The 23,969-nt window shown below is 40.1% G+C and overlaps 2 protein-coding genes across 2 annotated transcripts; one reads left to right on the top strand and one right to left on the bottom strand.

Annotated features, from left to right (window-relative positions):
- The first annotated feature begins 515 nt into the window (after nucleotides 1-515).
- LOC131470313 (uncharacterized) lies at nucleotides 516-10,640 on the top strand. The gene is made up of 19 exons (XM_058646049.1): nucleotides 516-532; nucleotides 618-755; nucleotides 2,354-2,443; nucleotides 2,523-2,651; nucleotides 2,741-2,829; nucleotides 3,474-3,649; nucleotides 3,736-3,874; nucleotides 4,720-4,851; nucleotides 5,324-5,443; nucleotides 5,541-5,655; nucleotides 6,339-6,462; nucleotides 6,548-6,813; nucleotides 7,070-7,349; nucleotides 7,428-7,813; nucleotides 8,158-8,415; nucleotides 8,498-8,647; nucleotides 9,721-9,825; nucleotides 9,908-9,999; nucleotides 10,089-10,640. The coding sequence occupies exons 1-19, from the start codon at nucleotides 524-526 to the stop codon at nucleotides 10,159-10,161; spliced, it is 2,871 nt and encodes a 956-aa protein (XP_058502032.1). The 5' UTR covers nucleotides 516-523; the 3' UTR covers nucleotides 10,162-10,640.
- A 3,515-nt stretch (nucleotides 10,641-14,155) lies between these two features.
- On the bottom strand, nucleotides 14,156-23,244 carry dnaja2b (DnaJ heat shock protein family (Hsp40) member A2b). Its single transcript, XM_058646050.1, has 9 exons — nucleotides 23,062-23,244; nucleotides 21,100-21,159; nucleotides 18,901-19,127; nucleotides 18,733-18,813; nucleotides 17,148-17,281; nucleotides 16,854-17,050; nucleotides 16,604-16,748; nucleotides 16,317-16,444; nucleotides 14,156-16,224 (listed from the first exon to the last, which is right to left on the bottom strand). Exons 1-9 carry the CDS (start codon nucleotides 23,137-23,139, stop codon nucleotides 16,036-16,038), a joined length of 1,239 nt encoding a protein of 412 aa, XP_058502033.1. The 5' UTR covers nucleotides 23,140-23,244; the 3' UTR covers nucleotides 14,156-16,035.
- Between the last annotated feature and the right edge of the window lie 725 nt (nucleotides 23,245-23,969).

The following is a 23,969-nucleotide window of genomic DNA, read 5'->3' as shown; positions in this document are numbered from 1 at the left end:
AGCAGAAATACAACAACTGTATCCAGTTATCAGTTTAGATAAGACCTCCACCCATCATCACCTAACAAACACATACAATTAAAATGTGGTATTGTGGAGGAAGAATCAGAATGTGCAACTTTGACTTAATGAAGAGAAGATAAAAATAAGAACAAATGTTCAGTAGAATGATAAGAACGAATGAATGATTAACGATAAGTAGATTCAGCTTTAAGAAGACTAAAGGGTGGAAGAAACAAACTTACTACCACTTAATTGTTGTAAACATGTCCTCTGTGTCCACATGTGACTCTATTTTACTCATATTTGTAGCAACTACCTGCTTACATGACATTAGAGACTCGGAAAAAAGGTAATATTAACAATTCATGGGCTGTGATCCACCAACTTTCACACGAGTGTGCTGGGTCACATGGTCACGTATCACATTCCCCTCCCCTCTGTCTCCCTGTGACAGATACACTGTCACTTTTGTTGCTTGGTAACCTGATCCAGCTGTTGTGCAGGGACTGCTGCTGCAAACATGGAGCAGGTAAGATGTTCTCCGTGTGGACGTTGTGATCAAACTCTTCTTCTCTTTGTTCATTTGCAGTGAAATCCTCGTGTGTCCGTTGCAGGAGTGCGTGGCTGGTTTGTACCAGTCTCTGGGAATATCTGTGGGCCAAGAGTTTTCCCCTGACGACGTGTGTCTCCTCTACAGCAGAGTGTTTCATGTTCCCGCCGACATGGACCAAGCACACGCAGCTATGGAGCAGGTCAGCATCACTGTTTTATCAGAGTCATTTTATGTCTTTTATTAAGCAGAATAAATCAAATCATACACGATCACTGAGACATAAACATTCTTTGTGTTACATAGAGATGCCATGACATCACTTTTTGTCTCATACCTGATGCATTTCAAGCTGTTTCAAAGACGTCGTTCTGAAACTGTCAAACTAATATTCTTCTCTCTATTTACATTTTTACAGCCTTTGCATTGTGACGCATGGCTTATATTTAGGATTTTTGTTTACCTTTCGAACCACTGGATCCTGATGACGTTCTGGATTACCATCTTACATAAACATGACAACATTCACTGAGATGTACACATCTGGACTTGTTGTAACTATAAAAGGACCAGAAAATGTCCTATTTTTCCAGAATATCTGGCAGTTATTTACAATTTACTGCATGTTAAAATACTGTTTTAACATTTTAAAATGAAGAAAAAAACAAGTTTTTTGTTTTAAAAACAAACAAAAAAAAACACAAGAAAACCCACTGTAGTTGTACATGAAGACCAGATTTGAACAGTATATAACATATTTGTTTGAGTTTTTGTCTTAATGTCCAAAAACACAGGCGTTTTTTCCGACTCTCTCTGGTGAAGACTCTGATTCGGCATCTTCCTGAAACAGCGCGAGTGAATTACCATAATAACCACACGTTGGAATTTTTATGACAGCAATCAGTCGTCTGTGATTCGCTCGGTGTTAAAAGGTTAAATTGAAATTGCTACCTAATCCATAATCTGGCTTTATAGAGAGGCTATAAGAATGTGCAATAGCGAGAGTCTTATATCCTTTTGTTCGGCACAAACTAGACATTTATTTCATTTTCTCCAACTATACACACCTGAGTAAAAAGTACTAAGAATGTTTAAAACCAGATTGAATTTGTGAAATTTGTCACAGTTCAAAGTTCACTTGGTTTGTTTTTATGAACGAAAATAAATTGAGGGACTTTTTGCACAATTATTGCTACTTAAAAATAACACATAAAAATGTGATATAAAATGAATCATAATTTTGACTCAACGACACATAAGAAGATGAAAAGAAATCACATTTATTTAAAGCCTGAATATGTGACCTATAAACACACACCCCCAGGATGTCCATATAAGGAGTTGTGTTGATGTCTTTTTTTTTATCTGTACTCTCATACATTTATGAATAGTCGCATTTAAGGGATGAATATTTTACACATTAAGTGTCTCAAGGAGCGTTATTAAAGGTAAAGTAATGCTTAACAGAGTTAAGTAATAATCATTTTGTGCTATGATACATAAATGAAGTGTCACTTAAGGGAAAGGTTAATGTGTCTGTAAAGTTAAGTGACACCTTATCCATGTAAATAATCATGACTTAACTATAACTAATTATTACTTAAGCATACTTTACCTTTGTGGTCCTTATTGTAAAGTGTAAAACATGCATCCCATATGACTTCATAAACTTATGGAAGTACAGAATAAGCATTACTTATTAACCATTGTTACCCTTTATTAATTGTAAAGTTTTATGTTTCATTAATAGATCATAATAATAATAATAATACTTAATGTAGAGTTAAAGTGTTTCCTCAGATTACAGGAGACAGCTGCTGGTCCTGTGCTGGTGAATGTGTCTTTGACGTGCTCTTAGAAATGGAGAGAGAGAGGGAAAAGAAGGAAAAGGTACACGTTTAAATGGTCTTTGTCTGTCTGGGTTGTGCGTGACGACTGAGTGTGATGATTGTCTCTGTGTTATCCTCAGCTGTTCTGGGATCTGCAGCTGATAAACACAGGCAACGTTAACAATATCTTTGTGATGGAAAAGCCTGTCGTCACTGATCCTCACCAGAGGAAACACTCACACTGCACACTCAGCACACACACTGTACAGGTGTGTGTGTGTGTGTGTGTGTCTGTCTGTGTCAGATTTATCTTTTTCTTTATTATTTATTCCTCTTTTTTTGCTCATTTCTCACACAGACAGAGAAACTATTGGAGGGAAATGAGAAGTGTGAGAGGGTGAGGAGCGTGAAGAGGCTAAAGAGAGCAGCCAGGCAGTGCTGGATCAGGTGAGCGTGTGAAAATGATTTTATTATTATTGTCGTTATTGTTTATTACACCAATTTATTGCACTGTGTAAAGGACCTTGTGTTTCACATTTGCATTACATGACCTAATAAATAAATAAATTAGGTTATACCTGATTTAGACTTAAAGCGTAAAAAAAAATCTATGTTAATAAACTGTCAAAGTACTAAGTAGGCAGCATACATTATAAACACAAGAAAATATTAAAATATAGAATTATTTTTCATTTATAAATAATGAGAAAATAAATTTAATACATACACCATAAAAAAAGTATTATCTACTCCAAAAAAATGGAGATAAAAGTTAGAAGCATTACAATAAGTATTTCACACTTCACCTTTGGTTACTTTAAGACTCTATGGGGCTAACTGTCATTTTTGTGGGACCTGTAGTTAATAAGAAAACTCACATTATTCATGGTTCAGCATCCTCAAAACTGTTTTAGCATCTGTGCTAACTGCAGCTGTATTTGCTTACATCTTATACCTAGCATCGTAGTATTCATGTATTCACTGTATCATTATCTGAACTCAATCACTCACTCATCTTGGACTGTTTTTATCCTCCACATGAGGGTTTTAAAAATATGTCTTAATGTGTTTAAATGTGTGTTTGTGCTCAGGTTGGCGTCTGAGGGTGTGCACAGTATACTGCCCTCACCCGGGTGGAGGCAAAGCCTCAAGGTCAAAGGTCACGCGTGGGGCTGTGTTTCCCTGTCAGACGCCTTCCTCTTGGTCGACGTGAAGTACGACGTCGTGACCCACTTGCTTTACACAGAAATGCTTGTGGAGCATCACAGTAAGGGACATTTACTGTGTGTTAAGTTCACGTAAAGTTCAGTTAAGATTCTGTTTTTCCTCTGTTTTCTGTTTAAAACTCCAAAGCTGAGAGTGTCTGGGAGAGTTTGCTGTCATGGCAACAACACAGAGAGGAGGAGGGGCTGGAGGAGTCTGCAGAGGAGGCTCTGGAGTCAGGTGACATGCTCCGTTTGGCTGAGCTGCCAGGAGCATTTAGGATGTACAGGTAACACAAATGCACCAATCAATAAAATGTATAAACAAAAGTCATAATTACGGCAAAGTTTCTTCATCACCAAACTAATTCAAATGAAAAACAAAATACATTTTAATTTCATACCAAACTCACAAATACTGTTACTTTTAGATACACCGCGTTCCAAATTATTATGCAAGTTTTTCTCACATTTTTCTAAATAGTCGATGCAAATGACAGTCAGCATTATTTTCAAGTCATTAACCGTTAGAGTATATTTTGAATGTTACTGAATAAACCTTCCAATGATAACAGTATTTTTTTCTCTTAAAATTAAACTTAAAATTTGTAAAAACAAATCAACTCTATCAGTTCTTCATGAAGTGATTCATTTATCTCGACACAGACTGAGGCAAAAGCAACATTGTTAGTTAATGTATTAGTTTATTAGTTTATTTATTTGCCTTCCTTTATTAGCTTTGCCCTAAAACATCATATCTTCATCAGGCAAAACCTGTTTTCTTCTAATCTAAACTATTCAATATTGTACAAAAATTAGCAAATTGAAGAGATGCGTTGGTTGAAAAAAGTAACCTTAATTTGCCACAGACTGTTGTGTAGAGTGTCTTTAAACTGATGTTTGACTCAGTTCACATTTTTTTCTGAATTCTGCATGAAGAAAAACAAACAATTAAAAAAAATCAATCGGGCCAGATGCAAGGCTCGTCTTCCTGGTGACTTTATGATGTGATTATAATGTTACACTGATTTTGTTCACACAAAATAATGACAATCGACAACAACAACAAACCCTGCAATATAATAATATAATACAGTAAAAGCAGAATTAAAGATTAAAGAGGATTTTCCTGCAGGGTCTGTTTGGATGCATCTTTGAGAAGCTGTGCTGAGTTCAGGGAGCAGCGGTGCTCTGCTGCGTCACTCCTGTATGAGACGCACACATGTCGTCAACAAGAGAGGGACAAACTGACAGAGCTGGGACAGAGGTCAAGATTTCACACACACATATACTTACTTTTCTTTCTTCTACATCATCAGTAGATTTATCTACAACAAGATCATCTGCCTCCATCTTGTCCTCTCCCTTGTGTCCTCTTTCATAACATCCATGAACCTTCTCTATGGTCTTCTTCTTTTCCTTCTGTCCAGCAGCTCCATCTTCACCATCCTTTGACCAATATCCTTTGACTTTCTCTCCTCTTCATGTGGCAAAACCTTCTCAACCCTGACTCTCTTACTTTATCTCAAACTGGTCCACCTGAGCTGACCCTGGATTATGCTCATTTCTAATCCTGTCCATCCTGGTCTCTCCCTCTGAGAATCCCAGCATCTCCAGCTCCTCCTCCTGACTTGTAGACTTTCTCATTCACCTTTGCTGCCGTCCTTCTGTCACACTTGTCTCCACCCTGGCCTGCACTCTCTGCTTCACCTCTCATTCATTCATCTTTTACATCACAGGTTGGACAGAGAAAGACTGAAAGCGGTGTGTCTACACATTAGGTTGGCAACTCTGCGAGCTCAGAGAGAGAAAGTGTCCTACTGTGCTCTGCTGGCAGCGAGGCAGTCCTGGGAGACATGGTGATGCAGCAGACACTGCAGTAAACACTGTAAATAATCACACATGCAGTGATCAGCTCTGATGTTATTCAGTTTTGTACGTCCTGCTTCTGTTCAGGCCTCGTGTGAGCGGTGCAGGTGGAGCAGAGCAGGCTGCTGCTCTGTGGCTACATGGTGAAGGCGATGATGATGATGAGCTGAATAAAGACTTGATATCAGTGTCAACACAGCAGGTACTACATATATGAACGTTTTATTTAAAATAATAATAATTTAAAACAATTTAATGTGAGAAAAGGAGCAGGAGGAAATATCTACTTATTAAATGCTAGCCCCATTTCATATGTTTTAATTTTAATTAAACAAAATGTACAACAATTTGATTATAACACCTTTTTCTTCCAATTTTTTTTCCAAAAGAGAGAGTTTAGTTTGTCCATTGTGGGCTACTGTAAAAACATGGCTGTCTCTGTACAGCTGATCCTGTTAGCACAAATATAAAGAGCTTATTCTGGGGGAATGAAAAACAAATAATTCATACAATCAGGTGATTTATGTAAAAAATAAATCTAATTATTTTATCTACAATTTCTGCCAAATTTAAATTATTTAACTTACATTTTACACAGCAAACCTTTGAAATCGTAGCAGTTTGTAAGTCGATTCATCATCCATTGCTTTTCTGTTGTCTGATTGATACAATGGTTTCAAAGATGATCTGTGTGTACAATGTTTCCCCACACCTCCACACAGTCATTTAAATAAGCTGACAAAATGGAACCATATTAACTAAAAAGTAATTTGTGATTATTTAAAGGCCTCCTGACACTTTAGTGTCTAGTAAATGTATGCAGGGCATTGTAATTGCATCAGGAGAAGAATAAAAAAAGAAAAAGAAACTCTGGCTCTCTCCCAGCAGGCCGTGCTGCAGTTGCTGGTGCTGACTCAGGATCAGGAGAGAAGGCACCTCGTCAAATTGATACATGGGGTCTCCCTGGAGGATCTGCAGGGGCCAGTTTACACTGCGCCACCAGAAGAAGGTAAACAGACTGAATGTTTGTTTAATACAGTTTTAAACTCTTGTATTCCCATCATGTTTTTATATACTTCTCGTTTCCTTTGCAGAAGGTCATAACCACACTGCTTTGAGGAATAGTTGCATTAAAAGGTTGAGACAAATCCTCACCAGCCTGCAGACGCACAGTCAGCCTCAAACCAGCACTGAGCCACATGTCCAGACTCAGACAGCTCAGATACAGGTCCACACGCGCAGTGGAGCAGCAGTGAAGTCCCAACACCAGCTGCAACACTGCGCGTTACTCCTCTTGACTCAGCTGCAGGAACTTCATGATCTCCAAGCGTCTGCATTACTGCGAGCGCTGCTGGACCAGGTCAGACATCGATGCTCATACATTTAACATTGTGTCGTCTATCTTTGCTCCTTCTCTGAGGATAATTGTTTTCTTTTAACTTAGAGTTGCAGTGCATAACGTGGGGATTATTCTGCCTCTGTTTGATCCACATGAACAGAATCATTGTAACAATATTTGCATGCTTTGTCCAGCAATACTATCAGTTGTTACATAGTTGTGTTTTCCACAGTGAAGTACATTCCTTTAAGAAACCCCACTAATGTTTGTCTCTTAGGGGGAAGATCATCTGCAGGTCCTGCGAGATGAGTATGAGTCTGAACTTGGAACACGGGGCATCGCCAACCTGCTCCAATTCCTGATCTCAGATGCTGCCCTTACTTCGAGCTCCGTGTTTGTGTCTGAGAACAATGAGCTGCAGAAGACTCCATCCAGCACCACTGAAGTGGTCCAGAGCACGAGTTCTGAGCCAGCAGAAGTTCTGGCAGTGTTTGCAGACAGAGACATAAACCAAATCCAGGCTGCTGTTATGACTAACCAGCAGGATGTCTGCACAGGTACTGCAAACACAGCCAAACACAGTGTGTTATCACACACTCACAGCTGCAACTACAATCTACTTTTCCTCCACCCAGATTGTGGATTCGTCGTGGAGGAGATGCCCTACTTGGAGATTTTGTGTGTCTCAGATGCACCGAGTAAAACCCATCAGAGTCTCACTGCAGGAGGAGAAGGACCCCAAGAGGAGAATGCAGGCAGTGCAACAAGAAGCCCCCAGTCTCATGAGAAGCAGGGCTCTTTGATCGCGCTAGCTTGGAGCAAACCACCAGAAGATGACGATGACGATGACGCAGAGGCTGCAGACAGAGTTACAGAGCTGAGTCAGAGCTGTGACAGCAGTCTGAAGGCTCAAGTCCAGACCAGTGACATGTGCAGCACAGCTGAAGACACCCAGTGTGAGGAGACTTCTGGAGACAGGTGTGACGGGTGCCATGATGTAAAGTCTGCAGAGCAGAGAGAGGTACTCACACTGTAAAACATTACAAAACTAAACAAAGCTTCGGATTTTATTCCCTGATTATTTTTTGGTTACAGTCGGAACTAGTTTCGATTTCTACTCGTGCAACTTCATCAACTCTCACACAGTTGCCCTGCACCTGCATCCTGACGGGAGTACGACTGAAACATTACGGTTCATCAGGCCTGACGAACGTCAAGTACTGAGATGTTTAGACCGTGTGTTAGAGTCTCATTGCTACTTCTTTTTTATGCACCTGTCTTAAGAAGTGGACGTTGTTCTTCCCTGTTTTGTTACATCACAATCGAATGCCATGAGCAGGTAATCATTTAAATGTTTTCCAACAGCTGACCTCGGAGGAGAAGTCAGTGGTTGACCAATCATGCGAGACAGAAGCTGTACCTGAACGTGATCTGCAGGTGGTACAGTCCTTTGAATCCACTCACCCCCCTGAGAAGCCACACTCTGATGACCTCTGCTCTGGAGAGACCAGCGACACAGCTGAGGTTGATGTGGAAACGTGTCTCACTGCAACAGAGTCAGAGCTGCTTGATGTTGGAGAATCCACTCACACTCAGGACCAGAAACACCATTCACAGACCACAGTATGTCAAAGACATTGTTTTTAAACATTACCACATTCAACTCATTGAAAGAAACACAGTTTTTTTTTCCTCTGTTGCAAAGTCTGACTTCACAGAGACGCAGATGGAAAGAGAGCGAGCGAGAGAACCAGTCTCAGCGATGGAGAGAGAGCAGACGATACGCAACCTGGTGGACATGCAACGGAAGGTTGAACAGCGACAGCAGCGAGACAGAGAGAGACAGCTGCTCAGGGTGAGACAACACAACAATATATGATTTGAACCAGATTAGGACTAGAGTCTGAATAAGACTCTCAGCCCATCAATGTCCAATATCATGTTATAATGATAATGAGTTCTGTATTTACAGATTAATTTTGCATCTTAAATGTAATCAGTATATCGTTCCATTTCGAAATAGACACTTTTATTTTGAAATTACAAAATGACTGGGACATCACAATAGAATATTTTTTCCTTTGATCTGACCCCTCCTGACCAGAAACGATTTTAGACACTTAACAAAAAGGCTCACCTGTCAAAATCTATGCCCACTTAAACCAACAATATCTTAACAATATGGTCCCGGCTTTATTTCACTGTGAGACAACATGTGAGATAAAGTATCCTTGACTGAATCATGCATAGATTTAAAAAGGTGAGTCTTTTCTCTGGTTTTCTCCAGTTTCTTTCCACAGTCCAAAATCATGCAGATGTAGGGATTAGGCAAACTGCATGGTTGTTTGTCTCTGTGATGGACTTGCGACCTGTCCAGAGTGTGACCCCGCCTTTCGCCCTATGAGTGAGTGAGTGAGTGAGTGAATGCGTCTTTCCCTGTGCCTTCACTGGCAGCAATATTTTCATGGGGGGCGAGCATCTACATGTCTCAGGCTGGTTCCTATCAGTACTGATTTGTGTCAGTGGCCGCTTCCCAATATGCATACTTCTCTGTACTTGTGTACTGCCGTACTTTCCAAGTATACAAGTACATCCTTGCATACAGTACCTTCTTCTTCCTTCTTCTTCTGCTAATCATTTCTGGCACGCAGAGAGGTCCAACGCTGCTTTTTACAGGAGAACAAAGTATAAACATCCTTCAATACAATTCAAAGTTCCACAGACATTTGATCCTAGTGTCCTATTGGAAATATCACGTAACAATCAGATTACTTCTGTAACAAGTAAACAGGAATGTAAATGGAACATTCTATTAGTTACATCATAGTCACAGTAAAGTCTTATTGACATTGAGGTCAGTGAAGGGATTATTGTTGTCCATAGTGATGAGAAGGTCAGAGGTGTCACAGAGTGTATTATACCATTCAGGTCAGGGAACGCCTGTCAATCATGCAGAGCAGAAAGGCAGAGGAGGACCTGCTCGGCCTGAAGGTCACAGACGAACTGAGACACCTGACACAAGGTCTACCACAGGTAAACACTGAGGAGATGTTCCTCTGCATCATTCTGTTCCACAGGTGTATTTGTGTGAAGTCACCAGTGCCACTGTTTTCAGGAGGACAAGAACCGTCAGAAAACTGTGGTCAGAGAGCGACTGGAGCAGCTGAGACGAGAGCGCTCTTATGTCCTGCAGTCCAAACGAGACAGGTACCTGGCGCTGCGTTCAATCTCAGAGAAACTCCAACCTAACATTTAGAAACACTATACTCACTCCATCTCTGTTTTTGTTCCTGTAGAAATACTGCAGGATTTAAGGAGCTCCTGGGTCCTGTTGCTCTCAGCAGAGAAACAGAGGATGAAGGAGACTGAGATACTGCAGCTGCTTCAGAATCTTATTTTCCTTTGTTCAAAACAAATTAAACTTCATTTGTATTGTGTGAATTGTAACGCTAAAGGGCTTCACATAAATATAACCTCAAAAAAACATACACAAAAAAGGAGCCAAGGAGATGTCACCCATTCTGAGGAAACACTGGATGCAACGTAAAATGTCAACAAAATTCTAATGAAGGTCACACGGTGAAGTAGTGGCTAGTACTGTTGCCTCACGGCGAGAAGGTCGCTGGTTTGAATCCTGGTTTCCACCTATGTCAGCTGTGATTGGCTCTGACCCCTCCACGACCTTTATGTGGAGGATAAAATGGTAGATACTAATAAAATCCTAAATGATAAATAAGCAGAATAATCAGCAGAATTAAGAATGAAATTATAAAAGACGATGAATACATGAAAAAAGTAAAAAGAATTAGGATTCATATAATTAAAACAAAAATCAGGAATAAAAGCAGCAAAACTATCTAAATACATATTTTATATATAATAGTATTATATCTAAAATATGTATTAAGTGGGGAACCTTTAGGGCCTTCTACACCTTCAGAGAAGGCCCAACATTAATTCTCAACCAAAAAATATGAGTAATTAAATAACATATATATATATATATATATATATAAAATATATATATATTTATATATATATGTATAGTATATATATACTTAAAAAAATCTATGTCATTTAACTTAATACAATACGTTTAATACATTTTCTCTCATCTTTGTTCTAAAGTTAAGTTTACTGTCAAGTTGCCATCAGCAATGAAAGGGTTACTGTCCTTAAACATGTTATCCAATCAGAATCGTCGGTCTCTATTAGGCCTGGTTAGCTGGCTCATTAATTGGTTAGGACTTCTCGAATCCCGGAGAAGGCCAAGCTATGTGTTTTGGTGTTTGGAGAGTTATGGGCAAATTGACCAATCACGGTTTGATTTTAAGTGGGCGGGCCAAAAACAAAGATCCTCGGCCTTCGTGAAGTCCGAACAGCGCAGGTCTAACTGCAGACCACGCCCCCCAGAGTGGTGCGAGAGGTTGAGAGAGCGATGTTGTGGCTAGCTTGATAGCATCGCCTTTGTCAAGGCGGCCTTTCACAGAAAAACTTAAGTAATAAAAAAATGGAAGTCCAACTCTAGAACTGGAATTAAAAGAAAAGGTTGTGAAAGTGGTAAGGCATTTCAAGACCGAAAATTACTATCAGTTGGAGACGTGCACACAGCATACCGGAAGCTGCAGAGTGAAAACTGCGGCTGCAGTTTGACTTCCCCAGGCTCAAGATTGACCTGACAGTCATGTACAAACTTTGAGGCAAGGAGCCCATCACACCTGCTGCACTTTCTGACACTTAAGGAGCTGACTGACCACCAACAGTCTTACTCGCAGTACTGGACAGGATCGCCTGGGAGCTTTGGTACTGATGTCCATAGAGAAAGGACTTCTGTTGGAGCTCAAGTCAAAGGACAAACTACGACAAACTAAGGGAAGACCAACGAATGGATTTCGTTTTCATGTACTTTAAGGTATGCCTATGTTGTAAGCCACCTCAAGGGCGTCACTTTGTTTTTAAAGTGCTGGGGACTTGGAAAAATAACACATACACATACCAAAAACTGAGAATGTGCGTTAGGATCCCCTCGTGGGTCCTCTCACCAGTCGCCGGTGTTGTGCCGAAAAACGACTGCCCCCAACGGGAACACGCAGCACTGAGAGAATTTTTATTTATTTTTTTTTTTTTTACTGTGCAATAGAAATGTCCTGTAACCCTAGCAACCACATAACACATAGTGAGAAATCAGTAAGTGCAGGAAAACAATAAAACCCTATTTTCTCAGCAGTGGCTGAACTGTTTGTTCTGACACTTTAGGGTTTCATAAACGAGGTAATGACGCAGGTACACACACACAAACGCAGCATTAATTGGAGCTTCCGGTCTATGTCGCCTTTAAGTAACTTTTTGGATAACTTGCCCATTTTACAGTATAATTATACAATAATGCAGCATATGTAGAACTGTAATGGATTGCCTTTGCATTATGCATGGACAGTGAATTTGGTCAACATCACTCCTTGCAATAAAGAGTTTTATATTACTACTGTTCCCGTGGGGGGCAGTCTCTTTTCGGCACAACACCGGCTGAGGTCGGATCCCGCAGGGGCCGGGCGCACCGCACTTCATTATATCTTAAAAAAAAATAGTATTTGTATTACCAACTTGTGCATTTGAAATTGTATTGTAGTTTGAGGATGCTCATGAATGTATTTCTCAATGTGTGTATGGTTTGTTGTGCGCTGTGATTTCATAGCACTGTCCATGGTGATGAAATGAGCCTCAGTGTTTATATTTCCAGATTTTGGCTATGTTTGCATGGAGTATGTTTATTTAATATCATCTATGTAGCCATAATGGTCTCCAGTTTTATGAAGTTGATATTGAGAATGTATCTTGTTGTGGGGAATGTTATTGATGTTATGGTCTATTTGTTTACATCCTTGTCATCTTTAATTAAAGAATTGCAGTTGTTTAACACTTTCAATTCATCATACTGTTGCTTTCTTTTTCCACGATTATTTATTTTCTCGGCAATGATGGCTGAGGTGAAGGCCCAGCTGTAGTGCTCACGGTTCGCCACATATTTCGCCTTTCTGCATGAAGTTTGCATGTCCTCCCCATGTGTGCACAGGTTTTCGCCGGGTTCCCAGTCCAAAAACATAGTGTCCAATTAGGTCAATTGGACACTGTAAATTGACTGTAGATGTGAGAGTGAATGGTTGTTTGTCTCTTTATGTGGAACTGTTATGGACTGGTGATCCGTCTCCCCGCCTATCGCCCTTTGTCAGCTGAGATTGGCACAGCGCCCCCTGCGACTCTCATGTGCAGGACAAAGCTGTAGAAAATGGATTGATGGATAATACTGTACACATTACTTGCTTCTATACCCGTCATAGTGGTTAGTGTTGTTCAAAAAGACTGCAACAGGTTTATGGTTAGATTTTAAATATTCTAAGCCAGTGATTCCCAAAGATTGGATTGGGACCCACAGATGGGAGATTGTTTTGGAGACAAATTTGCAGAATTTCCCCAACCTTTTTAGTTCAAATTGTATAAGTGTTAGTGTATAATACGTTTTAAATCTTCATTCAGCGCTTTCCTTTAAGGGTCATCACAACAGATCATCTGCCTCCATCTTGTCCTCCGTTTCTGTTTCACCCATCATCCTCAAGTCCTCCTTCACAACATCCATGAACCTTCTCTGTGGTCTTCCTCTCTTCCTCCTGCTCCATCGTCAACATCATCTGTCCACTATAATCACTATCCGTCCTCTGCGTGTGACCAAACCATCTCAACCTTGACTCTCTCACTTTATCTCCAAACTGTTCCACCTGAACTGTCCCTGGAATATGCTCTTTTCTAATTCTGTCCGTCCTGGTCACTCCCAGCATCTTCAGTTCTGTCTCCTCCACCTCCAGCACTGGTGCCACTGTCTCCAAAGTAAACGTCATAGCAGCTCTCACTACCGTCTTGTAGACTTTCCCTGCGCTGTCCTTTAGTCACACATCACCTCTGACATTCTAACTTAATCTCTTGGACAGTTGAAAATGATGAGGAGTTACAGAAATTAGTTGAAAATGAGTTGCTACATTAATCAAAAGGATGCTCATGTCTCGATTTACCCCAGTCTTATGACAGTAGCTCGGTGTTAGAGCTCGAAGGTCGTGGGTCTGATTCCGGGCTCCACGGGTCTACATGTCTGTGTCGGCAGCGTGTGAATGGAGGCTAGAAAAGCTCTTTATAAATACAAAGACCAAAACCATTTGGGTCACAATGGTCGGCCATCTTTAAAGAGTGGGTCCCATATAGAATGTTTAGGAAGCCACTTGGTGATGTGTTAAGCTGTAGGTCAGCATCCGTGGCGAGCGTCCTGTTCTTGTGTGTGTGTGTATATGAAAGAGATGAACAGATGTGAGCAGACTTGTTGTGACTGTTTATTATACAGTTTAATTATCATCTTGACAAACATAAGCATCAACAGTAACATCATTTATCAATGACCAAATTTTACTTGTGTACATATGAATCCCCTGTGGCCTAATTTAAATAAAAGTCACACAGGTGCAGGTTAAAAAGTCTACAGAGGTTCCTCTTACTCCTTTTTTAGGAACATAATATATTGTTAATGACCGACTTTATGACTGAGAAATAATGTGAGGGGCGGACACCACTGTAGACTTTTTCTATAAAAGCACCTATGGACTGGGGCTGTATTTATTTACACGTATATCGGGGATGAGAATATTTTAAAATGTTTAACGCTAACAAATCTACAATGGAGAGAAAGAGTGAAATGAAATACAGAGGGGGTTTGGTGTTGGCCCAGTGGTTTCTCAGCATGAGAGGAGGATCTATGGAGTCTGGTGTGCAGAAAGAAAAAAATACCATCTACCTGGGTGATTCTGCGCAAATATACATTCATGTTTCCCCTCCTCCTTTAATTGAGCCTAAATATTGTCCATTCACAATGCAGTCCAAAAACAAAGCTGGGAGTTTCAGCCCAATGAACCAGGACATTTCACCACAGCTTCCACACTGAGCCACTGCATAACACATGTAGAAGCAGGGCTGCACAATACATCGAAAATGTGCGATAACACGCAATATAAATATCGCAAAAGATATATACAAAGTGCTTGACCTGTGATAAATGTAGAATGTTCCTCGTGCTACTTTTGTCTGGTCAAGAACTGCTCATAAAGGTAGATAATGTTTGTTTTCTTCTTCTCACTGTAGTTGCTGAGACAACTTAAATCCCCTTTATGCTGTAAGCATGTTTTTGAAACAGACAGAATGCATTTTTTTCCTCTTTTCAGTGTCTGTATAAGCTACTCACTGTGCAAGTCTGTTGGCAGAAAGACAATAACACCATATACTTTTAGTATTTATTTATCGCAACCCATCATTATTGCAATATTCAATGTTATTGCATATTGCAGCTTTTCCTAATATTGTGCAGCCCAAGTACAAAATACACAAGTGTGTCCTCAGCTTAATTGAAGAGTATAGTTAGCTTCAAGTTCTGTGGTCATGGACACACTGACATTCAAACCAACGACAACGACGACAACAAAAAAAACAAGCAAACAATATCCAAACTAAGAAACGATAATGGCACCTCGTTGACAGGTGCTGTACTCAAGGCTTTAATATTCTAGCAATGCAACAACAGCGGACTGAACGGAACCAGCAAGTCCCCCATTTTCAAAATCTGTGACTTGATGTTGAGGGATGAGGTGGGGTTTAAAATGCTTTTCGGACTGTAATCAGATCAGGCTCTTATGACAGCAGGACACTCTGATAGCAGTGACACACTGACATTTAATAAAACAGGTGGTGGGTGTCAACACTCTCTGGTGTCTGAACCCTGGATCTAACATGTGCAAGATTGTTCGACGAGAAGCGGCATGCGTTTGTGTTTGAGAGACTAAACTACACCTTATACAAGATAATCAACAATATTTGCATTTTATACACTAGACTGGTGTTTCCCACAGTGGAAGGTAAAAAGCCTAGGATGAAAATGGGGAGGGGTCCGGCTCAAGTTCATTCAATGAACCTCTGAGAATGAGACCATACTGTCCATACACACAAAAAAGAAATGGTCATCACACCTCCAGCATCTCTCTAACTTATGGGCACCGTGGAACTGAGGAGGGTCGTTATACATGTGTATGGATGTGTGGATCTCTCCTCCTCATTGGGATCATGAGAAGGAGAGAGGTGTGCATGTATGAGCATCAAGTCTTGAATGGTATTAGCGATGAGACTCGAGGGCTGTTCGTGTGTTTATGCTTCTGTCTATTGGTGTGCACACTGCACCCCCGGGCCGTGATGGCCACCTTCCTCATCAGAACTATCATTGTAGGCCTCTCTCCTGGCTCCGGCTCCTGACCCTTGACTCCTGTCATAATCGGTCAGGTCCACCTCCTCTGCGTCAGCCGCAATGACTGGAGTCTCAGCCCGAGCGGGCAGCAGGCACTCCAGTTCCTGAAAGATAGAAATAAAACATTATTATTACTCTATAAGCTTTACTGAAGTTAAAATAGTGGCAGTCGGGACATTTAATGATTGTGACTCACGTTGAGTTTTTCAGGGCTGATCCAGTTGTTTTCAGGGAACTGGACGTCAAACTTGACGTAAAGGTCTCCTTTCTCAAAAGGATTTCTGTACTGAGGCATTCCCTCTCCCTTCACCACTCGAATACAACCTGACACACACAAACACGCAGTTAAGATGTGTTCATGCAATCTGAAGCTTATGTAACACGAGGCCTTAACTACTAAGCTATAAATACAGTATGTTATCGTATAATATAGACTCCAAAACTCTGCTGAAACCAAAGAATACTGTATGAAGACGTGTTTACCTGGCTCGATGACCTTGCCAGGTGGGTATTTGACAAGCAACTGACGTCCGTCCAGGTGTGTGACAGTCATCTGAAAGCCACAAAGAGCCTCAACCAGGCCGATGCGCTGGACCATGTGAAGGTCACTGCCCTCACGGCGAAATTCCTTATTAAAGAAAATCAAAACTTAAATTATTAAAATTAAAACATACAGTACAGTACATACAGTGAGTTAACTGTTGACATTTGAGAGAGCATACAGTTCGACTACCTCATGTTCTTTCTCTTGCAGCACCAGGACTATATCTCCTGGTTCAACACCCGGTGCTTGGTCAGCTTCACCACTGAATGTGATCTTCTGTCCGTGTTTCATGCCCTTGTCCACGTGCACCTCCAGAAGCTTGGTCTCCTTGCACACCTTATGACCCTCACACTTTCTGCAGCGGTCCTTCTCGTTTATCACCTCGCCTGCACGTGACCACATACAGACACGGGTAAGTTAATTTCTCAGTGCTCATTACTGTGCATTTTCTTTTTAAACCTGTGAGTGTTGCGGACATATTACCTTCTCCATTGCAGTCTGTGCAGACTGACTGCATCTGTTGGACCATTCCAGGGGCCAGCTGTCTGATCATGATTCTCATGCCTCGTCCTCTACACGCCACACACTTCTGCACTGCTCCTGCCTTTCCCCCCTGACTAGAAAACAAACAAAGCCTCAGAATTGTAATACCATCTATCCATCATCTGCCACTTTATCCTCCACCAGAGGGTCGCGGGACACACACACACCCTGGACAGTTCGCCAGTCCATCGCATTGGAAGAATTAGTAAAATACACCCGATATTATATATAAAAAGTTTAAAAAAACAAAACATAATTTTTTACAAAGTAATACTTTAAAAAGGTGACTTAGTAACGCTTTTAATGTTAAGCCTAATTATTTGTGTTTCGGTGGAATTTTACCATATTTATAGACAATTTCATTATTTCTAACACATGTAAATATCCTTCATTAAATAAACCAGGTATTTTCTGAATTGAAAGGTAATAACTGTATTTTAAGATCATGTAATACAGACCATAAACTATAGATGAGATTTACAGTGTATCGTCATTCTCCTTTTGAGAACACCTCAAGAGTGTTTGCTAAGATAATATTGATAAGCCATATATTGTGATATATCTCGATATCAAATGATTAGGGGTGTATTCATGTAGCAATATTAAGAATTATTTTGTAATAATTCTTACCGGTTGCTTTTTTAAACACATCCTTTGTTCAGGAAATTATGGGCAATTAGACACTGATATGTTTACAGTGGGGTCTGTTTAAAGGCCCTGGTATGCCCAACACGCACCATGCACATGATGTGGCTTGCGTCACACCGGTGTGTGCGGCCCAGATTATGGAACCGTGTGCAAAGACAGTGCATGTGCGCACTACTAAATGTCCACTCCACTGGAGTATAAACCCCATTCATCAAGCAGAAAAAAAACATTTGGACAACAGAAGTTCTTCCTCGCTCGAGAGCTCGTCCTCTACAAGCATCCTTCTCGTTGCCACGGTTGCACAATGAAGCTCTCCACTCATGTGGACCGGTGCCTTTATCCTCTTCATTGGTAGGAATATGTCCTATGCCCTGTGTCAAGACTTGTACTGCCACCCGATGATGAAGAGGGATACTACAGGAACCTGACGCAAGAGTATACTAGGGTCCGTGATATACAACACGTGCGCAGAAGTATCGCCATCCCCTACTTTAATGTTCACCAACACTTAAACTTAACACATGAAATATCAATAATTGTCACTTATGAGCCAAGTGTGAGAAATAATGGTACAGCCCTTTTATTCTTCACAAGGGTTCGGGTTTAATGACAGATACTAATGAGCAGTAAGAGACTCCATGTTGTTGTCAGCTGCTGTCAGTTGAAGAAATGGCCCAGAGGAAAAGACGGTGGCAGCGGAGCCACAGTAGCACACTTTGTAATTACATCCGTGGTAAAATAAAACAGTGATACCAATAATTGGCAAAATACCTAATACTGGCCAGGCCAATGATTGGTCTACCCCTAATAAATAAGAACTTCAGATAAATGTGCAGGTTTTTAAACAATTTCACCAAAATATTAAAAGTTGACTCACCCACTACAGGCAGCACAGAGCACGTTCTTACTAAGCTGCAGTTTGGTGGTTTTGCCATTGTAGAGGTCTTCAAGAGAAACTCTGTGTGACAAAAAAGAGTCATGAGGTGTGCGTTGATAATTGAAATCAGCCACTGAAGGACAGTGTTCATGAAAGTGAACAACTTACTTTAGAGGGTGAACCATATCCTCCCCTCTCCTCCTGCCTCCGTTACGTCCTCTGCCCTGTCCGCCCATGAAACCAAACAATCCTCCACCAAAAATATGGGAGAAGATGTCGTCCATGCCAGGCCCTCCACCTCCGCCCTCCCGCAAACCCTGTTCTCCATAGCGGTCATACAGCTCCTTCTTTTCTGGGTTTGTCAGTACTTCATATGCAAAGCTGATCTCTTTAAACTGGAAAATAATATTGAAAAAAAGATCAGAAAAGTGTAACAGTGCTGAGATACAATTCACAAAATTAAAGGGTATACCCCAAGATTATGGAAGCAGAGTGAACATGCTGAAAGGGACGATTAACACCATTTCCATTTTTTGTGGTTCTGCTCGGTAGGATTTTTTGCCACCTTTGTGTAACCCAGCCTTTTTCAAACTGGGGGGCAAAAAAAGGGTCTCCACGACCCCCCACCCCCGGGGCCCAAGTTCTGTTTTTTTAAAAGTCCTAAAGTTTAGCAGGCGGAACCTTTGGTCTCGCTGTAAGCTGGACTCATTTAAGTGACGTACCACAACAAAACCTACACTGGTGACAAGGTTTGGATAATAGAGAAGTTTCTGAGGGGCAAAAAGAAAACTGTGCAACTAACAACAAGCCAACGTCAGCCGAACGGAACAATGATTCACGACGACCAAAACCCAAGACCAGAAAATGCCACCAAAGACCTCTGTGTTGTCTCAAAACATTGGCAGGGGACAGCATTTGTATTGTTAAAACAAAATAAATGAATTGCACAGCAAATGATTGATATTTGTTAAGTATTCTTTGTTATCCAAAAAAAAAATGACGCTATTATAGTTAGAATTGCACATTTCATATTTTTATTTGAAAATTGCTTTCTCACAAGCTAAAGCAGAAATGTCGTGGGGCCCCCAGGAAATTTCTCCCTCCAAAGGGGGGCCCAACAGAAAAAGTTTGGGAACCACTGGTGTAACCTGTTTGAACTGTAACAAACAAAATACTCTTTTTCAAAAAAGAAAATACCAACACCATGGAGGTAAGGAAGTGAACAGTGGTTGCCATTTTATAATTTTTTGTTTGGTCCCTCTTTCAATCAACCTTTCTATTGATCCAATTGATGAAATAGAAGATATTGAGCACTGTAGAAAGTAAGGTTTGTTACAAACATTCATGTGTTATAATTGGCCAAACTTATATATATATATATATATATATATGTATATATACACACAAACACACACACACACATATAAATAATAGCTATGAGATGGGTACCAAAACCCAGCACTAAACAGGCCCCAGCACTCAATTTTGAAATACAGCGGAATCAAAAAGTGCTTACTTCAACCTTGTTGCTAATGGTACTGGACAGATTAAGCCATTTGTCTCTGTGTGCGTCTCTGTCAGAGACTGTTGGTGCAGGGGGTGGGGCTAAATACCACTGCCTGTCACACAACTCCCACACAGGCAGCACACGTTTCATACAGAGACAGACCTGCTCTGGCTGATTTGCAATAGAAAAGTTAAATGTTCAAAAGTCTATATTTCACCAGAATTGATGTGCATCAAGAAGTTGGACAGCCTAGCTCGTAGCATGTCTCCCATGTGCCCCTCCACTCTAGGTATGTTATGCTAGCAGGAACCAGCAATTAATCCGTTAAATTACACGTAAATTCATAATAACCATTAGTCAGTACAAAGATTAGCTATGTCTTTATACATTGTCTAAATTGGTTCAATCCATAAAAAAATGTTATTCAGTATGTTTAAATATCTAATTTATTTATTTATTAGCTGAGAGTCTGAGCATATACCTCAGTCAAGTACATACATAAATTGAAATTGTCACAAATGGCCAAATTTCCACTGGTCTAAAACCAGTGGAAATATTATAAATTAAATAGATATCCCACAGTGTCACATTTGCAACATCCAAAAAAAAAATAAAGACACAGAGCAGTACATATCAACAAATGACTCAAGTTCTCCCTGGGGAGAATTTATTTGATATTCTGTGTACTCATCTGTGCTTTGTGCTAATTCTCAAAGAGGTGGGTGTGTGATTATGGAAAAACCCAACTTGGCATATTTCCTGATCCCAGCTGTTCGGCAACTGAGCTGCATCTATCTTTTGGTCATGATGTTCACTATGGTGCAGCTGAAATTTCCATGACATGCTTTGGTGCATCATACCTTGTCTCCAGCTTCTGGGTTCTTGTCAGGGTGGTATTCTTTGGCCAGTTTGCGGTAGGCCTGCAATAAAACCAAAATAAATATGATCAATGATGAGGTGAGCAGCCCGTATTCAGCTGACATATTTGTTGAATAACTCTTGTAGCTAATCACCATCTCTTTTAAGTGTCCTTACTAGCCACAAGCTTGACAAGTGAGCCTGCTGTCAAAAACATCAGGACACCCGCAAGTGCATTGCTGCTTTTGACATCTCAGACACTCAGTCATGACAGAGTGTTCTACCTACTATTTGTAATGATCACCTGCTAAAGTCTTAGTGCAGTAATAGAGCTGCAACTAACAACTATTTTTATAATTGACTAATCTGTGAATTATTTTCTTGATTGATCAAGTTATCATTTGGTCCATTAAAGGCTGACCAGTGTTTATCAAACCTTTCAATTATTTTTGTTAATATTTATTGATATTAATTTATACTAATATTAAGAAACTGGAAAATGTTCACTTAAAATGCTGAAAAATCAGATAACTTGTAATTATAAGAAAAACACAAACTGATTAATCGATTATAAAATTAGTTGACAATTAATAAATGATTATACATTGCAGCCCTATGACCTGTAACATTCATTAACAAGGTGTAGAGAATGAGTAAAGGTTGAGTGATCTTAACATATCAGGGTAGCTAATGGCTAATATATATATGGTACCAATTTGTTTTGGTTGATATATTTTGGAGTTTTTTTTTCTCTGTCTTATATACTATAGTGGTTTTGTAATATCAAATAATACAAACAGTTACAGAATTTTAAACATTTAATAAATACAGTCTTGAAGAAGTGTCATGGAACTACAAACACTGTAATTGTAGTATAGCACTGCCCATGTTAATTTTTGACCAATGAAAAAATGTGTTATATTAATTTAAGGATGTTGTGGTCAAATCGAAGTGTGCACCATTACAATTAATAGCAATTTAAGTTTGGAACTATATTTCATATTCTCCAAATTAACATTTATTTCTATTATATAGCTTCATTATAAAAAGGCTTGATGTATCGAAAGTAACTACTAGTTACAGCAGACATAAAAATGTACTTCGTCAAATATACTTTTGAGTGCATTTGGCAACAATTATTTCGTTTCTGCGAACAAAAATGTGAATTCACATTATCAATTAATAATCGATTCATGACGATTATTACAAGGGGCGAGAAACTCGGATTATTGGGTTTGCCTCGTTACCATCCAGTGTTTTTTGGTAGTAAACAACTGTATAGTTAAAATAATCTATGTTTGCATTTCATTTCCCAAATAGTTTGATCGACTTAGGTATATAAAGTACGACATCGGGTAGTAGCTAAAGGTCGTGTTTAGAAAGGAACGCAGTGTGGATTATAAACAATTCGTGACTGACTGACAACGGGGGATAACCTGCGTTTATAAGCGTAATATGAAAGGTTAGCATAAACTGCCGTCTTATCAATGTGTGGATCACGTGTTTACTTAAGCAGACACATTGAGCAATACGGGCTGTTGTGCTGCGACAAATGTTGTCGCTTCGATACTGCCTGGCTCGTCGCCGGCTATTTCCTGGAGGGTATCGTCGAGTAGCCGGTATGCTAACACACTCGTGGTCAGGATGATTTTATCTACGTTTAAAGATAGCTAACTACATCATGTCGAATCTACCTTCATAGAAACAAGTTAACTGATAAACAACATTTAATCCAGTATTATTAATGTGAATCGCCATTGTGTTTTTAAAACACCGAGCCACTACAAGTACTTCCCCGTTACCTAACTTAGCTTAGTGGCTAGGATGGCGAACTCGCAAGCAGCAGCTGATCGGCGTCGATTAGCTTGTTTCTAGGCCACACATTACTGAATATTTCTCTTCTTTTTCTTGTATTCTCTTCTTACATTAACGCAATTTACTTTGCTTATGAACATGTAACGCACCTTCTTTAGTTCATTTTCAGAGGCAGACGGCGAAACACCGAGAATGTCGTATAGCTTGGTATCCACAACGTTGGTCATGATGCTAACCGGCTACCACAGGGAGACCTTCTGCGGTGTTTCAGCTGAGCGAGCAGCGGTAGAGTGCTCGGCTGTGGCTATGAATCAGGGTTGCCAGATACTACTCACACGATCCCCCACATCGAAATCGTTGGTTGCCAATCAACAACTACCACAATTTACGACAGCCATATTTTTCACAAATGGTTTCCTTTGAAGATCAAAGAAGCAACCATCGTGTGCACGTTTTATTGGGATAAATTGCATTTATTCTTATGTATTGGTTTAAAATTAAAGGGCCACTTTACCTATATAGTTGTTGTTTTGTTTTTTCCCACTAATTTTCAGAGATTATTGTTATTCAATCACCAGACAGTGATCTGACGTGCATGTCTCATTCCCACAACAACAGAGGAAGTTGGGATTGAAATAAATAAATAAAACAAAAATTTGACTTCAAAGTCACTTCCTTCAAAAAGAATAAAAGCCCTACACTGCTCTTCACTGTGTTCCTTTCAATTATAACACGTTTTATGAGAAATCATAAAAGACTGCAGGAGTAGGTGAAAGTAAACTCATGTACACTGAAAAAATAAAAATCGACAATTACTTCAATCATCCATGTGAATTAAGTCATCAGTCATCATCTACTGCTTTATCCTCCACCAGAGGGTCGCCGGGGGTGCTGTGCCAATCTCAGCTACATCGGGCGATAGGTGGGGTACACCCTGGACAGTTCGCCAGTCCATCGCAGGGCCACACACAGACAGAGACAAACAACCATTCACTCTCACACTCACTCCTATGGTCAATTTAGGGTGTCCAATTTACCTAATCCCCACATTGCATGT

This window comes from Solea solea, chromosome 12 (assembly GCF_958295425.1).
Source record: "Solea solea chromosome 12, fSolSol10.1, whole genome shotgun sequence".
Classification (NCBI taxonomy): Eukaryota; Metazoa; Chordata; class Actinopteri; order Pleuronectiformes; family Soleidae; genus Solea; species Solea solea.
Note: the sequence above shows the minus strand (reverse complement) of the source record. Positions and strands in the feature narration are given on the sequence as shown.

Excerpts from the sequence above, each read along its gene's own strand:
- dnaja2b (XM_058646050.1), bottom strand. The coding sequence starts at position 23,139 with ATGACCAACGTTGTGGATACCAAGCTATACGACATTCTCGGTGTTTCG. Across the intron at positions 21,160-23,061 it reads CTGAAAATGAACTAAAGAAG|GCCTACCGCAAACTGGCCAA; the intron begins GTGCGTTACATG and ends GTTTTATTGCAG. Across the intron at positions 19,128-21,099 it reads ACCCAGAAGCTGGAGACAAG|TTTAAAGAGATCAGCTTTGC; the intron begins GTATGATGCACC and ends ATTATTTTCCAG.
- LOC131470313 (XM_058646049.1), top strand. Across the intron at positions 7,350-7,427 it reads CCAGCAGGATGTCTGCACAG|ATTGTGGATTCGTCGTGGAG; the intron begins GTACTGCAAACA and ends TCCTCCACCCAG. Across the intron at positions 8,416-8,497 it reads AACACCATTCACAGACCACA|TCTGACTTCACAGAGACGCA; the intron begins GTATGTCAAAGA and ends TCTGTTGCAAAG.